We start from the raw sequence: 18,907 nt of genomic DNA, 5'->3' as shown, positions 1-18,907 counted from the left end.
GATCAGGGTGACTAATCTTGAGACATACTGATCAGGGTGACTAATCTTGAGACGTACTGATCAGGGTGACTAATCTTGAGACATACTGATCAGGGTGACTAATCTTGAGACATGCTGATCAGGGTGACTAATCTTGAGACATACTGATCAGGGTGACTAATCTTGAGGCATACTGATAAGGCTGAGTGTTCGTGGGCATTCTGAGACAGAAAATTCATTTGTGGACATGTTTAAAAGTATTCCCTATCTTGGGACTGATTGAGACAGAAGATTGATCATAAGAATTTTAGATGATGTCAAGTAGTTTAAAAGCGTTTTACAATTACATAATAAGCACTAGAAGTTTGTGCTTTACAGTAGGATATTAGAAATGAAATGCTTCATACCTATTGCCTGCAAAATATCCTCCTTCTTTTCAAACGCCTTCAGGTCGAAAGAATGGATTATGCCTTCGCTGTACGGGATCATTCCTACACGAATCCTATCTGGGGCGATATCAAGAAATTTAACTGTGTCCCTGATTAAATGGAGCTGGTCCCTAAAGGTGACAACGCCAATACTCGAGGAACAGTCAAGGAGAAAAACAACTTCTGCTGTGTTGCCGGATCCTGGCAAATGGCAGAAACATTTTAAATAGATTCATAGTTTTTTATCGCACGAATCTCACTTGTACAAAAGTAAAAACTTTATGTGATAAGCATTTTGTGTTATATTGACGTCGCACTTTATAGAAGTTATTCATCAGCTTCATAAAATAATCGATACAATGATCAATATGTTTGATATAATCTCGGATATTTATGGTCACTAGAAATCAGATTTATGCAATGCGTTGCATTTGATAACATGCCACGAGCAAGTAGTAACAGGAATTGTTATTGTTCATCAATTTCGTCGCCACTAAACACACTTGAAATATTTCCTAGCTTTCCATTGCTTGTACCATGGAATAAATATTGATTGCTCCCAAAGGCACACATGCTGAAGAAAGAATCAAGATTTTTGGGGGGACATATTGGATTTTAAGGTATAGAATGGCAGAGACATTTAACATGTTCGAAAGAAAAGCTGTGATGTGAGGATTTTTGCCACATCTCTATCTAACCTAATCTGACTTTAGATTTTCCTCCCAATTTCGCGGCATTCTCTTGAATAAGTATAGTTTTAATCGCGTTTATTTAATCTTTGATCTTAGTTTTGTTTAATTATCCAATGAGTATATATGCCTCTCTACCTTGGCATATGTTTGCAGAATTGAATAGTTTCATACGTTTTTATTATTGTAATGTTTACAATTTATAACAGAGTTTTAAAACGGTAAGGTAAACTTCAGTCTAGTTTAGGACTAAATCAATCAAATGTTGCTTTAAAAGGCAAGATGTCATCAAATTAAGCACCAGAAAACTATTTTTAATTTGACCACCCAAAATTTGTCTTTAAGACTAAATCTGATTCAATATCTTTTTCCTGCATGATGTTTTATTTTCCAAAATAGATACCTTTGAACACTGTGTCAAAGCCTTTCCTAATCTCCAGTTCCGTTGGGTACAACTGGCATGCCTCGAAAAACTCCATCAAATTCTGCTTTGGAAGTTTATCCCCATATGCCACCTTTCTGAATGCTTCCTCATACCCTGTAATATTGAAGATCTTATATTAAAACAACTTGCCGAACGTCTGAAATGTATTACTCAAGGTAAAATTAGTTTACACTGACTTTTTAGTGGGTTAAGGGTGCGAAGGTGTATGTAACATTAATTTATTCAGAATAGCAAAGGCCGTAGAATTCAATAATTGATTGCCAAATTTTATAAGTTCTTTAATATTATATGGTGTCATATTGTGTTATGCTTTTTCAAAGCATAAATTATTTGCTATGTATGATCTGTTTGATAATTATGATTATTTCAATTTACCATATCAGATACAAATATCCAATTGATATTGACGATCACTCCGCTCAATCATGCGCTGTAAATAGTATTATTCAAAGTTTACGTGTTGCGTCACAAGCATCAATCGAATCTCAAACATTAATTTGTATTTGGAATCAATGACTATATTTACATTACACGATGAGTGCTATTAAAAATGCGCCATGAAAATACACAAAACTACATGGCTGCTTCCCTTCAAGGGCTTACAACCCCTCAAAAATCTCTATATCTATCCCTGAAGAACAGTCCAATAACAATTTTTTTATCATTCTGATAACCTTGACTGTATCTCTTGCTGAACGAGCCAATAGCAGCTTGCTATCATTCGGACCACTTTCGTGTTCTTTCTGGAGAAACAGTCCAAAAACGAGTGACAATTGATATTAGCATTGTGCTTGTTCTACTCAGAAAACTGGAAATCAGATGGACATGTGTTACGAGTCTATGCTCTTAAAATAAGTAACAAAAAAGAGGGAAGACAACAATCTTTGTAAAATTCAACATATAATTTATTTCCCAAGATACAAAGCAAAAAATGAGAGGAAAAAAAAACATTCGTTATTGCGAATTAAATCCAAGAATTAAAGACACAAGTCATGGTAATAAAAAGTCCTGAATAAACTCAGTTCAAGTCCCGATGAGATCCGAAATTGAAGGCGATGACGTGTCTGTTGTGGTCAGCGAAGTGCTGATGTGCCAACATTCTCTTTCTGAACCACAGAAATATTATTCCAGGTATGAATTCAGTATAAATTCCAATGAATGTCTCTATACAAGAATTTTGTCAGACCACCTTTGTATTTTCAGAGAGAATAATCAATTGAATTCAATAATTTGAAGAAAATAAAATTCATCACAAACTGAACACAACAAAATAGAACGTAAAGTGCCAGACGTTAAAGCACAACTGGTAAAATTCTGACAGTCGCAAGATAATATAGTTCTCCGTTTCACCCGAGGTCACAAATTAGCATTTTCTAAAAACAACCATTGCCTAATGGAAAATAACTTTCTAGCATGATTTTATGAACTTTGTTTACTTACAACACAATAACCTATTAAATTCACTTGGGGATTTCCAAAACCCTGACCCTGATCAACATGTTTACGCCTTCTTGTTTACATGAATAATAATAGCTCTGTTAATGAGCTCATACACATACAGAATAATGAAACTATTATTAATTGTTTACCTCAATGAAATAAAAATGTTTTAAAAAGTCAATCAGGTCAAATAGAATTGAACTCAATTTTGGACAAGGTCAAGTTCAGCAAACAATGTTACATTACAAAAACATGTAATGGAATTTTAAAAAATTAAAACTAACAGACTAACAATTAAATTAAATATACAAAACAGCATGTCAGTCAAAGTTATAACGGGATTTACGTTCCCATTCCACTAGTGATAAAATCAAATTTGAACCCGTACGGCTTGTCATCATGAAAGGGATGAGTATTATACATACTGTGCTTACGATCCATGAATGTCTGAATCTGCTTCAGATCAAGCGGAATCTTGTATTTCATAACTCCATATCGAGACTGTATCCTAGCAACCAGTTCTCTGTATTCTTCTATGAATCGCTTCCATGTTCTACCATGCTCGAGTAAGGCCTTTTGAAATCAATGTACAAAAATATAGATAAAAGAAATCCTGAAAACACTAAAATACGCATAGATTCGATGTGGAATAATTTTAATGACGTTTGCTGACATTCATTGTTAAAACGTTTTACAGTTTCAGTCATTATTTCAAGACAAAGCCATTATAGAAACGAAGCATCGCATGAGTACTAGATTCTGATCGTTATTTAAAATCCATTTTAATATAATAAATTTTAGTGCGTGTATATTTTCAAAGAAGGTTTTTTATCCTTCCCAACGTCCCATATTTGGCTGAAATTCAAAGAAGACATACATAAAATACAGCCATTTTAGGGAAAAGTAGAGTTATAAATAAAACTGACGCTGATTGCCTACCAAACCAGTAAAACTATACATGACTCCAAAAATTGTAGTAAGCCATAGCCCCCCCCCCAAAAAAAAATTTTTTTTACAATCTTACAAGCTAAGCATATTATATGCATTTGTTTATGATTCATATTAGCACGCATATGAGCTTTAAATTTTGGCTGATATGCATTGAGCTACCATCTAACATTTTGCATGAATATATTTGAAATATGCTTGAAAGTCGTTGCAAACCCTGAGTTCAACTTATTTTAAAAGATGTCCAGAGGGTACTGGAACACTGCAACCCATGTACGATCATTATCTTGAGGTATTCAGTCATTAAATAAATCATTCACACAATATTCACTCAAAGTTGATTTTGTAATACAAAATCTGTTCAGGGAGCTTATTAAATTCATATATTTTAAAACGGCTTCACTAAAAATAGCAAATTAAATTTTATCATTTGAAAGTGGCTTATATAACACAATAGCTAACCTAGCACGAAATAGTACCGATCTACGTATGAAAGAATTATAGTCTACCTTATTACCTACCGTATGATTATCTACCCTTTCGGTTTGTTCATGAAATACCAGCATTAGGCGCAGACACTCGACTATGAGAACGAGTGCATTTGGCATTGATAAACGAGTTATAGAAATAATGTCTGTGCTAGACAAAATATTTACGATTACCTTTCTCTTGAGAACTTTTATCTTGTGTCGGATGTACCATCCTTTAATAATTTTCTGTATGGTAACAGCTGCGGCCTGCCTTCTCTGTTTTTCTATTCTGTACGAGTTGTAATAACTGCGAATACATAAGACTAATCATTGCTAAGAAACAACTTCATATGAAAAAAGTTGTAAAAATAACTTCATATAGGCACAAAACTGTCACAATGACTTCATATAGAAACAAAGCTGACACAATAACTTCATATGGACACAAAACTGTCCAAATAATTTCGTGTGGATACATAAACTGTCAAAATAACTTCATATAGAAACAGAGATGACAAAAGAACTTCATATAGACACAAAACTGTCCAAATAATTTCGCCTGGATACAAATACTGTCCAAATAACTCACTATGTCCAAATAAATCACTATGTCCAAATAACTCACTATGTCCAAATAAATCACTATGTCCAAATAACTCACTATGTCCAAATAACTCACTATGCTCATTAATTGATGTGTTTTAATATTTACTGCATATTTATATTACTTAATTCCGATATATTCCATTTTTAGTATTTACTTTCTGCTTTGCATACCATGCCAATGTTAATAAGAATTTATGTTGTATGACAATGTTTTACAAGTATATATATTACTATTATAGGATTAAATGATCATGGATGGGCATTTTAGGATGTGTACACTTTACCTAATCACACACGGTAAATAGAGTCACTTTTAGGTAGCTCTGTTTTCTTTCGTTAACCTCTTCAATGCAAACAAAATACATAGCCACATCTTCGCTAGCCAAGAGTCGTCGATTCTTTATATAGTACTGTATGGCAGAGTGTCATATCGTGTCATGTGATCGAAGAAGCTTAATATGATCATTTTTCAATAAAACAAGTTGGTTGATGTTGTTTAAACCAAGCTATTCCTTTTTTAACATAACTCATTCGTATGGCATGTGTTGTTATAGCAATCATTGTTCTTGCTTTCTACGCATTTTGATCTTTCAAAAACAAACTCATGTCCAGTTTAATGAGATCCCTTGCTCGCCACATGACCCTGACCTTTAATAACAGCTGGTGGAACCCACTGTCCAAACAATATGCAATAATTTCAGATGAATGGCTTGAAAAGCCTGGCATAAGCTTTCTTTGACAAAAGGGGTGAATATTGAAGTATAGGAATGATTGTGCATTTACATTTTTTAACTTCTAATGGGCCATTTTAATCAGGAAGTTACATATTTTGGTTGAAAATTACAAAGGTGGGTGGGTGGGACTTGTTATTTTTATGGTGTGAGGGTTCCTATAGATACAACTTCACGTAGACTTATCTGGAAATTGGGAACCAAAAAAGTCTGCAGAATTTACTGATATATAAAAACATTCTTGATCAGTATCACGTGACCGTTTACGTCAAGTCTGATTGCAGAAAATTCGAACGATCGATAGCAGTTGGAATTATGAATTAAATTTGATTGTTGTACTAATAAATTCAATTAACTTTTCGGTGTTTTACTTTTGAATCTAGCATACATTCAATTACTTTGTTTCATTAGTATTCAGTCCTGGGTAGAAAGGCAAAATGAGTATGTAATTAAAACGTTATTTCAATTATATAGGAAAATATAAACTAGTTTTTACTGAACTATACTTAACTCCTAACGTCGTGCATCGTAGCTCAGAAAATCTCGTTTATATTTTCCCATAAAAATGCAGTAACCTAGAAATACTGCCTCTAGAAAATCTGCAGTGAAATACACTTTTGGACTATAAATAAATATATAAAACACTCTAAAAACACAATACTTTAACCCACCCACCCCCTCAACATAGTGAATCTCGTGATAGTACAACGCCCAATGAGGAAAATTAACGAAATAAAATTTTATGTACAACCTTCAAACATACAGACTCACCATCCCTGTGTGTGTATGTATATGTGTTAGCGGTGCGCGGTATTACCGGCTTATAGCGGTGTTTTTTTCCAGTGTTACCTAACATGATACTTTTTTCTTATTCGGTAGATATCGTCAGGCAGGAATGTGTGCGACAATTCCCGAAAAGTCTTGTTGCGAATTAGATGACTTTTACAGAATGTTGTAATTCTTCATGACAAAATACCCCCCCCCCCAACAATACTATACTTTTACGAAACAGATGAATTTTTCACCTAATAGAATTTGAATATTGCAAACATAATTATATTCATTTAATCTTATGTTAGACACGTGTCATGGATGCCGATGTGGTGGCCTAACGGAAAATAGTGAAAGATATTCAGGGCAAATCCAATTTTTCGAAAATTTAGGGATTAAAATGTTGTTTTATTTATTTACTAGAGTATTTTATTGTGCTACTAAGATGTATTCTTTTGGTAAGACTGCGAGTCATCGTAAGATTTTTAGCAGAACATTTATGCTATGTTTGAATTTACGTATACACCAATTAGCAAGCACATAAAGAATTGATCTAATATAGGTATAAACCATTTCATTGGAGGGGGATCTGCGATTTTATTTGAGTTGAGACATTGAACCTTGCTTGATCTGAAGATAATTGATTTTTTTTTTTTTTGGTTTTCAGACAATGCCATTAACATAATATGGTGCTACTGTGTTATTAGGCAGAGACATACACATTTTACACCATCGACAGATAGATTTTTTTTAAAGGGGCTCTCCCCTGTCCTACAGCATTAAATTATTGGCCCCTAATATAACTGTGTTATACATACAAACGTTTTCGTGGCACCCGATTGTTCTAAGATTAATATATATATATATATATATATATATATATATATATATATATATATAGAGAGAGAGAGAGAGAGAGAGAGAGAGAGAGAGAGAGAGAGAGAGAGAGATTGTAGTGTGACTGTTTGCACAGACTAGAGCTGTAAATTATATATTAAGGTGTGTTAGTTATGTTTGAATCCGTTTTTCTGGCTGTTTAGCGACTAAATTATTAATAATGCAAGACTGTGTTCAGCCACGCAAACCAATGAATACATTATTATTTTCATCAACTGAAACTTTACAACGAACGAAATAGAGTACTTACAATTGATTGGCATGATTACTTGAAATTTATAATTGATGATACAGAAGATAGCATCCAGGTTTTTCAGGTTTAAATATCCTGATGTGCACTAGAAGCCTTTAAAATGTCAAATCATTATGCTTAAAACGAAGCTAGCATCCGAGTTCATTTAAAAGACACAAATGTCATTAGCAGATTTAGCAATAACTAAATGAAGGTAATAGTCTAAGACTGAGAATTAATAGTAATTGAAAGAGCATAAAGGATTGATTGTTCATGAAAACTGATTAGTACTTTAACTTTATGATACGTAGGTCACGTGCACACATACTCTTAGAAATCGCACCCTCGATCATTTAAAGTAAACAATGTTGTCCACATTGGTATAACAAAATCAGTGCACAGTTATATATATTCCACATCAGCATTTAAATCAATGTACAGTAAGGTAGATTTCCACATAGCCATATAAATTAGCGTATAATGATGTCGTCTTTCACATAGGCATTTAAAACGTTGCAGTTATGTAGACATTACAACTCACGGAGTAACACTTATGACAGCCAGTATTTCGTTTTAGTCATGTTTGAAAACATCAAAGATGTGTCAGTGAAGGGGCAAAGTCCTTGCTATCTTCCAGCCATTTTAATTCCAACCTTGATAGTGCATGTGCATAAGATATCTGACATTCTTACAATTATTAAACACAATTTTGTAAATCAAGTAAATTATTAAACATGGTTTTGTAAATTAAATAAATTATCAAACATGGTTGTCTAAATCGAATAAATTAATAAAGATGGTTTTTTTTAAATGATTTAATTTTATGTATACACGCATACAGACATTTCATAATGCGTTGGTAATTAAAGCAGAGTCAGTAAATATGCAAATGATCCACTTCTTTAGATTGTCAAAAGTAGTTCTAGTTTCTTTTCCGCGAAAGCCACAAAACACAGTTTTAAAGTCATTGAGCTAGATATGGATTCATGTGTCACTATTATAATATATAACAGAATTAAATTTTCAGATATTTGTTAGTTCAAACATAGTTTCACTGTCGCTTAGCTTTCTAAATTCACAGTCTATATCTTAGAATGGCATTAGCACCTACGTCAGCATATTTCTACCAATGTATCTTTGCTGCAAACGTCTGTTGTTGGAACAATTTATTGTAAATAACTTAGATCTTTTGGTGTTGATCATCTTCAATTGAATGTTATCACCATCATCATCTTCTTCTTCTTCGTCGTCGTCGTCGTCTTCTTGTCCAGCATTCGTATGGAGCCGCTATCACAACGTCCCGCCTCCTGCGATCTAGGTGGTGTAGAATAGACCCGATACCTTTTCTTGCATGTAGTAAGAGAGGATTAATAGAGGCAGGAACCGCAATGGCTCAGTTATTGACAATTCTGGTTGATCAATCCTTGTAGGATTGGAAATATGTTGATGGCATTAGATCTTAAGGACTTCTCGCAGTGGCATTCATAGTAGGGCCTTTCTCAGAGGCAAGTCTTTCCTTTTGATTGTACTCCAGGCTGACATCAATTGTATCGACGGTTATTTCTTATACTCCTGTCTCTGTTGGTAAAACATATGTCTGAGTTATTCAGATCTTTATGGTGTTCCTGCCACCTTCGGTAAGATTCATAGGTAAATTATTAAAACATTTATAGTTCTCCTGCCACTGTCCATAAAATCTATGCCTGAGTTACTCGGATTTTTATAATACTCCTGCCACTGCTGATAGAACAATCTTGGCTGAGTTTTTCGGATCGTTATATTTCTCCTACCACTTTTGATAAGATCTATGACTGAGTTATTCACACCTTTATAATGCTGCTGAAACTGTTCGAGATACATATGGTTGAGCTAGTCGGATCTTTATAGTGTTCCTGCCACTGATGAAATGATCCATGGCTGAATTATTCCGATCTTTATAGTGTTCCTGCCACTGATGAAATGATCCATGGCTGAATTATTCCGATCTTTATAGTGTTCCTGCCACTGATTAAATGATCCATGGCTGAATTATTCCGATCTTTATAGTGTTCATGTCACTGATGAAAAGATCCATGGCTGAATTATTCCGATCTTTATAGTGTTCCTGCCACTGATGAAATGATCCATGGCTGAATTATTCCGATCTTTATAGTGTTCCTGCCACTGATGAAATGATCCATGGCTGAATTATTCCGATCTTTATAGTGTTCATGTCACTGATGAAATGATCCATGGCTGAATTATTCCGATCTTTATAGTGTTCATGTCACTGATGAAAATATCCATGGCTGAATTATTTGGATCTTTATAGTGTTCCTGCCATTGATGAAAAGATCCATGACTGAATTATTCAGACCTTTATAGTGTTCCTGCCACTGATGACAAGATCCATGGCTGAATTATTCAGGCTTTTGTAGTGCTCCTGCCACTGTGGGTAGGATATATGGCTAAATTTGCAGGACCATTTTAAGTGCCCTGGTTGTGCTCCTGCCATTGTTGGTAAAATCGATGGTTGATGTATTCAGACCTCTATAAATTCATTGGTCAGTCACCGTACTTTGTTGTTTCCACTTGATTCTGCGAGAGATTCGCTGCGTACTTCTGTATTTATCATGTGCATAGCATTCTATATTAGTATTGATATTGTCATTAATTGCAATCTAATTACTACTTGAACATAATAATAATACCAATATAAAGAGACTTACGCAAATATCTCGGCGTTTGGTCTGAATTCTTTGCTAAGTTTTGCATCTGATTTCCCGCCAGCATTCACATTTCGGGAGGAGTTTTGACCATTTCCAGAACGGTAGGATGATCCTCTGCTAGAATCGCACGAACTGAAAATATTAATTAAAGACAAAACTAACAGCATCTAGATGCAAGAAGTCATTATATTTTTAATTGGAAAACGCTTATATTATATTACATTCTCACTGTCTTAGAAGGTCATTGATTAACAAATAATGTCACCGTCAAACTCATATTTTTCGGACACTTGAAACAGATCTTACGTAGCGCTGAAACACTATCACATGACCTAACGGATTTATTTATATTATTGCATGGTTTAATCATTACAAAGTCTTAAAATTACTTCTCAATCCAATGTTGAAAGTTTATTATATGCTTTCTACAGAACCGAGTTTACTTGTAATGTGCTATAATATTTATTCAGTTTTGAAAACAATATTTACATATTTTAAAAATTATTATAACATTATTGTACATTGCTTCCCTTTTTGATTAATTAAATACAAAACTACCATCATCTAGATATGTCAAGTCATTGTATTTTTATTTTTAAATTTTATATATTTAATGATTCGGTAATTTTGTCTTTAATTATTCAACAATGTTTAATTGACATAATCTAAAAATTATAATCAAATTAAGGGTCATTGTTCCGTGAATGTTGCCATGGGCGAGACAAAAGTATTTAATCACTAGCTGTCTGTACCTCAACCTTTGCGTTTAAGGTTGCAATTTATTATTTATTTCAGCTACCGTGTTTATTGGCAGAACGTAAACAGACATTGATAATCAGTTTTAAAAATCGATCGAACTATCACTGCCTAGTAGTCTCACGTGGCAATAGCATACAGAATTAATCAAAATTAATGTATCATTACAGTAATAATTTATTTATTGTTGTTAATGATTAATTATTAATGACTAAATTATTCCATGATAGCCTCATGCAGGCTGTATGTACATTACTTTACGTTTTGTTGGAGCAAAGCGACCATAACTGATGAACTGTCTAACGGTTCTAACTACCTGGCGACTCTTGACAATCTCATGGAAAATAAATCTTTAATGGAGTTACATAAACCTTGAATTATTGTTCCAATTTATAATGGTGTACCTTTCATTTTTGGATCTAGTGTCCTTTTTCTTGTTGTATTTCTGTGCAATGTATTCTTTCCTTCCTTCATTCAGCCAGAGAAGGAAGTCCTGCTCCCACAACCATTTGCTCGGAGCTGTAGCTAACCTATGTGGTATTGTGTCGTCATGCCTGTAGATTGAAAAGAATGATATTTTCGGTCCATATAAAACTGCCGCGAATAAGGGGGTTTCAATGAATATAATTAAAAAAGAAATAAATATGACCACCTTTTGATAAATTAATTATTTCTCATGACTTTTTGTGCAGAATTTTATTAAATATAGAGATTCACAGAATCCGGAATGCCGAATCCGCACTGACATTGCTGACATGTGAAAACGTTTTACCGATATTTTATCATTTACATAGTATTTAATAATTTAAGCTACAAGTCTACATTTCTAGCCTTACTTCCAACAAGAGCCTTTCGAAAAGTTAAAGTAATTAAACCAAATCGATTGAGCAGCTTAATTTAAAAAATATAACGATATTGACGGACAAAATGGCAGTTGCAAGATGAGTCATATTAATGCCTCATTATCTAGTCTTATAGGTGTTCGGATACTTGGCTGCACATCAATCAGGGCAGATACGATAGTAAAAACAGATGAATGCACTACAATTAGGGCAGATACGATAGTAAAACAGATTACTGCACTACAATTAGGGCAGATATGCTATTAGAAACAGATTACCACATTTAAATTAGAGAAGATACGAAAGTAGAAACAGATTACTGCAAAACAAATTAGGGCAGATAAACTAGTAGAAACTGATTACTGTATTTAAATTAGAGCAGATACAAGAGAAGAAACAGATTAATGTATTTCAATTAGGCCGATACGATAGCAGAAACAGATGACTGTACTTCAGTTAGGCAGATACGAGAATAGAAACAGATTACTGTACTTCAATTAGGCAGATACGAGAATAGAAACAGATTACTGAACTTGAATTAGGGCAGATACGATAGTAGACACAGATTACTGCACTTCAATTAGAGCAGATAATAAATGAAGCTCACATTCCTATTAATATCAACATACACGAAGGGGTGTGTAAAAAGTGAAATTAGTTTGCAGATTCAAACTATAGGCTATACAATGAACTTGAATTCCTTTTCAACAATATTCATATGAAAAACAGTGAACATTTGCATAAATGTGATATATGAACACTTTTGGTAATAAATAGTTTGTGGTATTTTTAGAAACATTTGTGAAAGTATTTCACCATAGTCTTCAATAAATTGGTTGCGGCTTAAGCTGAAACAATAGCGATAGGATATGAACACATTCGATAACAAATTGTTTGCGGCTTGAGTAGAAATATTAGGTTGTGATAGTTTGGGACATATTTGATATGTGTTTTCAGTTTAAGTAGAAACATTATACTTTGACGGATTCTGGACATAATTGGTTGTATATTACGTTCAGCTTAAGTAGAAAAATTAGGCTGTGGAAGATTTTTAACTTATTGGGTAATACATTGTTTGTGGTTCAAGTGGGAAAAATGAATCCGTAGTTTATTATATGTTCTTCATCCAAAATAAACTTACACTATTTGATATAGCTTGCCGTACTTTGTGTTGGACACGTAATATCGTAGCTTGCACTCGGCTTTCGCAAGATCAAAGCTGACTGGTAACGATGTTTCGTACACCAACTCTGTTGAAATAGATCAAATATCGCAAGACGTCCATTAGGCAATACAAACTGTTTTTACATGATGCCGTAATGTCTGTGAATGATATATTGCATAATTTGTTCCACGATTGCATTATAATAAAAAAGTCGAGTAGCAACGCCCAAAATTCAATGTTTAATCTTTGCAGACGTAGTGTGTAATCAAAACTACTTGTACTCGTGTTTTGTCTGCTTTTAAGACTGCTTCTCGTTCTTAGATAGGTCTTGAAACTAAAATTTATCTGGTCTTGCAAGAAAAGAACCAAACCAAGAATCATAACATAAAGCTATTGCAGCGGATAAAAATTTTTTTTTATATACAGGCAAACTGATTGCTAGCACCGATGTTCGATCAGTACGTGTTTGATATCTGAAAATGTTATATCAGTTCATGGTTGACTTTCAAATGCTGCTTTTTAAAGTTAATTGCCATGAATAGTACACTGAAGACACCAGATTCACCAAATATTGTTCTAAATGAATAAGAAATATTAATCTATTAGCATAACAGATACTGATATATCAGCATAATAAACACTGATTTCTTAAGGAAATATTTATCGATCTATTAATATGCGAATGTTTAATCTTGCGGCATAACAAGTATTGATATAAAAGTATAACAAATAGTGATCAATTAACATATCAGATTTTGATCTTGAAGATTAACATATATTATCATATAAGCTTAACACATATCGATCTATCAGCTTAAATATATTAATCTATCAGCATAACAAAATCTCTTAGTGCATCAAATATCGATCTGCTAATGCAACAAATATTGAACTATCAGCATAACCAGTATTCATCCATCAGGGTAACCAATATCGTCATATCAGCACAACAACTGTTCTTTAGCGCAGCAAATATTGTTTTATAAGAGTGACAAGAATTTTATAATATAATTACTACTAAACATAAAGAAGCATTTCAATCAAATGAGAAACTTCACAGGAGCCAAAAGTTAATTAATAAAAGCAATGACATAAAGGAACGCGTCTAAATGAAGTGTTCGAGGAAACTGTTGAAAATGTTAAAGACACACGTTGACTACCAGATCAAAACTTGCAGGACACTATCCTGACAACCTTCAATATAATCATATTTTAACTCCAATTCCCGCGAGTATAACAAGTAATGCCTTTGGAAGATTAAATTACCAACATATTCTGACTTCCTTCTTGTTAGAATGCATCCTTTTTCCTGCCAAGGTTTCTGTCGCTGAACCCTCGTCATCCTTCTCCTCTCGAGATTTTCATAGGGACTGGTAGAAGAGATGGCGATCGTTCCACTAGGTCTTGATTGTCTCGACGGAGGTCCACGTATCTGTGATTTGATAACCAACCGTAGAGAGATTAAAGAAGAAGATAACGCATCATATCAGAAATACTTTAAGTAACGATACAGATTTAAAATGTTTAGTTTATTTTTTGTTTTATTTATATGTTTATACTTTGCGTTATTCGAAACCCATTAAGTCATTACACTAAGTTTTACAATCTTATTTAAAACGCTCTTCTGTTATTTACAGAACACGTCCTTACCTATGAATTTATTTCCAACTTGAATAGGCACTAACAAGTGCAAGTAGCACATTCGGATAACTTTATAACTTTGGTGTAGGGGAATACAATGGCTATGTTCCGGATATTTTTATACAAATTTAGATGCTGTGGTTTGACACATGTCCTTATCAGTTTTCTTCAATATGTAGAAAAATTGCTTAATAAGATTCCTTTATAGTGACTTTGAATAAAATGAAATTTTTATCAAAATATTTATAAATTACGCGCGCTTAAGAAGTTTGCTTTCTAACTGTTTTACTAGTACCGCTCTAAATAAATAAGAGGCAATGGAACCTAGCAGAACAACCATCAGGATAAACTTTATATTTAATTTACCCCATAGACTGGAGCCTTGCCATTGAGTGTAGTTGACGGAGTACGCACGGGCGAAGGTCTAGTGTAGCTGGTTTGGAACAAAACATGTTTCCTGAGTATGTCTGTATTCTTCAACATAGTTGCTTGGCAATCAACTACTTGCTATAAAAGGTTTAAACAAAGTTATATGAGATTTGTGGGGATACAAACAACCGAGGTATGAATACGTTCCTAGGATAGTGTAAGTGACATTTATATACGTCTTCCAAACAATATTATTTGTGCCCAGTTTATGAACGTCGCGTGAACCAAAATATGTCCAGAACCACGCCCCCGGAACAAATGTTTATACTATGTGCATTTAAGCTGTCTGTCACATAATCTTATCCATATCTGAGAACGCAGAGATAGTCTTGACTGAATAATATGGACCAACTCCAGGAGGATATGCTCTTTTTTGTAACACTATATACATTCAAGGCCAATTAAATACTTGTCAGTACTTTTGTGACTCTATATACATCCAAGGCCAGATAAATAAATCTCATTACTTTGGTGACACTATATACACACAAGGCCAGTTAAATAAATGTCAGTGCTTTTGCGACACTATATACATTCCAAGGCCAGTTAAATAAATGTCAGTACTTCTGTGACACTATATACATTCCAAGGCCAGTTAAATAAATGTCAGTACTTCTGTGACACTATATACATTCCAAGGCCAGTTAAATAAATGTCAGTACTTCTGTGACACTATATACATTCCAATCCAGTTAAATAAATGTCAGTACTTTTGTGACAATATATACATTCCAAGGCCAGTTAAATAAATGTCAGTACTTCTGTGACACTATATACATTCCAAGGCCAGTTAAATAAATGTCAGTACTTCTGTGACACTATATACATTCCAAGGCCAGTTAAATAAATGTCAGTACTTCTGTGACAATATATACATTCCAATCCAGTTAAATAAATGTCAGTACTTTTGTGACAATATATACATTCCAAGGCCAGTTAAATAAATGTCAGTACTTCTGTGACACTATATACATTCCAAGGCCAGTTAAATAAATGTCAGTACTTCTGTGACACTATATACATTCCAATCCAGTTAAATAAATGTCAGTACTTCTGTGACACTATATACATTCCAAGGCCAGTTAAATAAATGTCAGTACTTCTGTGACACTATATACATTCCAAGGCCAGTTAAATAAATATCAGTACTTCTGTGACACTATATACATTCCAAGGCCAGTTAAATAAATGTCAGTACTTCTGTGACACTATATACATTCCAAGGCCAGTTAAATAAATCTCAGTACTTTTGTGACACTATATACATTCCAAGGCCAGTTAAATAAATGTCAGTACTTTTGTGACACTATATACATTCCAAGCCAGTTAAATAAATGTCAGTACTTTTAAAGCTTATTCCTTATTTTAGTAAAATCTCGTAAAATCCCGGACGATATCATTTGCAACGAGTGTAAAGGTAAAGCTTTTAGTAGTGAAATCAATGAAGTCAGTCTAAATTAAATAGGGAATGAATTATATGTCATTTGGATTTTATTTTGTTTTCGGCACATGTCCTGTGCTGACTCTATACAAGGCAACATACATAACTTCTGGCACTTTATTCATATTTCAAACTCGAAGTACCTAGATACAGACAAAGTAGCACAGACTACCTTTTAGATTCACCGTCGGATGGCAAAAGCAGCGTGGTAAAGAAAAAAGTACTTTAGACCACTACAAAAAGTACACACACACACACACACACACACACACTCACACACACACACATATATATATATATATATATATATATATATATATATATATATATATATATATATATATATATATATATATATATATATATATATATATGTGTGTGTGTGTGTGTGTGTGTGTGTGTGTTTATCACATACATTACAATAACATGGCATTTAAAGTGTTGTTATAAAGCAGTTTGATACATCAATACCAATATGTGATTCGCCCATGGCGCAATGATACATATATATAAACAATTTAGCGACATTCTGCAGTTGATGCTAGATCAATGACGTGTGGACACACTTTATCATTAGTGACGTATGAAAATAACGATTAAAAGTATTAATAATCCTCGTTTTCTAAATGAATTTAATATGGTACACAGTTTCATCATAATCCTTTCTGATTTCTGCTCCCCTTCTCATATATATATATATATATATATATATATATATATATATATATATATATATATAGTCCCATCATTAGGCTATGTCTCAACAGATGGATATCGCTCATATATCCTCTAAATCTGTAATAAATTTAAATAGCAATGTAACAATAATAATAAATAGTAATAATACTGGTTCTAAATGAATTAAACCTGGTAAATAAATTCATTGGAATCCTCTCTCTCTCTCTCTCTCTCTCTCATGCATAAGGGGAAGCCTGCAGAGTGAGCGAGAAAAAGAGAAAAATAAACTTCCACCAAGTCACCTACAATAACCAAACACTTCCCATCGTTTATGTGTATTCGTTCTGGTGAGACTTTTAAAAGCAATTCACAAAATTGTATGGTACAAGATTGTATGGTATTGTATGGTATTGTATGGCACAAGATTGGATGGTATTGTATGGTACAAGATTGTATGGTATTGTAAGGTACAAGATTGTATGGTACAAGATTACATGGTATTGTATTATACAAGATTGTATGGTACATTTATTAGTTCGGAAGAAGACATACTTTAATCTACTGAATACGCTACTACTCAATAATTTCTCTCTCTCTCTCTCTCTCTCTCTCTCTGGATCCTCGTAGAAAGACACCGGAGAATGTAACGGATTTTCGCTTGTGTCATGCGACGATATCTCTGGACCCATGTATGATAACAAAATGTTCCTATGCTATGCCTGCTATGCTGTGCCACGCCACGCCAAGCTACGCCACACTCCACTCCACTCCACCGAAGCCACACCAAAGGCACATCACACTATACTATACTACACTTTGCTGTAATATGTTATGCTATACTGTGCTATACTAACCTATAAAATGCTATACAACATTGATTCCTAAAAATTCGTTTAGACAAGGGATGTGCAATCTGGGTTGTTTCACTTAGCTACATCACCGGGGAATGCCTTTTGAAATCTCTTATCTGACAAATGCCCTGGATGAAATTGCATACAACTGTTAGATACTAAAACGGAAAATGTGTAACACATTTGACGGTACATAAAAGCCAAAAACTTCGTAATTTTAACGTTTTACAGTCGCCTTGAAAGTTCACAAAATGCTAACTCTTTTGTAATTTTAAATCATTCATCGTAGTATAAACTGGTATCTGAATTCATCACCATTCATTTTTGGAAGCAGTTTGGTGCTTCTTGTAATTCTCGTAAAATGTGCGATTTAGATAAAACTGTTTGAAACGTAGCTAAAGTAATAGTCCGGTATTAAATAGTTCTTGACATACAGAATGATGCTTCCTGTATATGATCAATTTAAAACGCGCTTCCAAAGGATCTGTCTCCGCGAGATATAAGTCGCAAGTGTGAAACTTTAGCACACAAAAATAATGAAGTATTATTTAGAAGCGAAGGTTAGTTAAAGAAACCTTTAAAAATTGAAATTGGAAAAGTAGAAATTGCTCACATAGATTGGTTAATGTACATTTTAATCACAGAACAAGTACCGAAACAAAATTTGAAGAAAGATATAATAGTAACATGCAGGTATTTTTGTAAATTTTTTAGTAAATTTACAAAGAGGTAGCTGTTTGAAAGAATGTTACGATAAATA

The 18,907-nt window shown here is 33.5% G+C and overlaps 1 protein-coding gene across 2 annotated transcripts in view; it reads right to left on the bottom strand.

The window, feature by feature from the left end:
- Positions 1-18,907, bottom strand: part of LOC149777829 (uncharacterized) — a 41,054-nt gene that overhangs the window by 21,811 nt on the left and 336 nt on the right. For both annotated transcript variants that reach the window (XM_089938268.1, XM_089938269.1), the window contains exons 2-10: positions 15,115-15,255; positions 14,374-14,539; positions 13,084-13,192; positions 11,505-11,654; positions 10,345-10,476; positions 4,592-4,706; positions 3,407-3,554; positions 1,500-1,634; positions 387-608 (exon numbers count right to left, since the gene is read on the bottom strand). In XM_089938268.1, the coding sequence (XP_089794394.1) occupies positions 387-608; positions 1,500-1,634; positions 3,407-3,554; positions 4,592-4,706; positions 10,345-10,476; positions 11,505-11,654; positions 13,084-13,192; positions 14,374-14,539; positions 15,115-15,231 (1,294 nt within the window). In that variant the 5' untranslated portion in view covers positions 15,232-15,255. The remainder of the gene's footprint in view (positions 1-386; positions 609-1,499; positions 1,635-3,406; positions 3,555-4,591; positions 4,707-10,344; positions 10,477-11,504; positions 11,655-13,083; positions 13,193-14,373; positions 14,540-15,114; positions 15,256-18,907) is intronic.

The sequence above is a fragment of the Sinohyriopsis cumingii genome, chromosome 17 (assembly GCF_028554795.1).
Source record: "Sinohyriopsis cumingii isolate HCF-2022 chromosome 17, ASM2855479v2, whole genome shotgun sequence".
Classification (NCBI taxonomy): domain Eukaryota; kingdom Metazoa; phylum Mollusca; class Bivalvia; order Unionida; family Unionidae; genus Sinohyriopsis; species Sinohyriopsis cumingii.
This window is presented reverse-complemented; position numbering and strand designations above follow the sequence as displayed.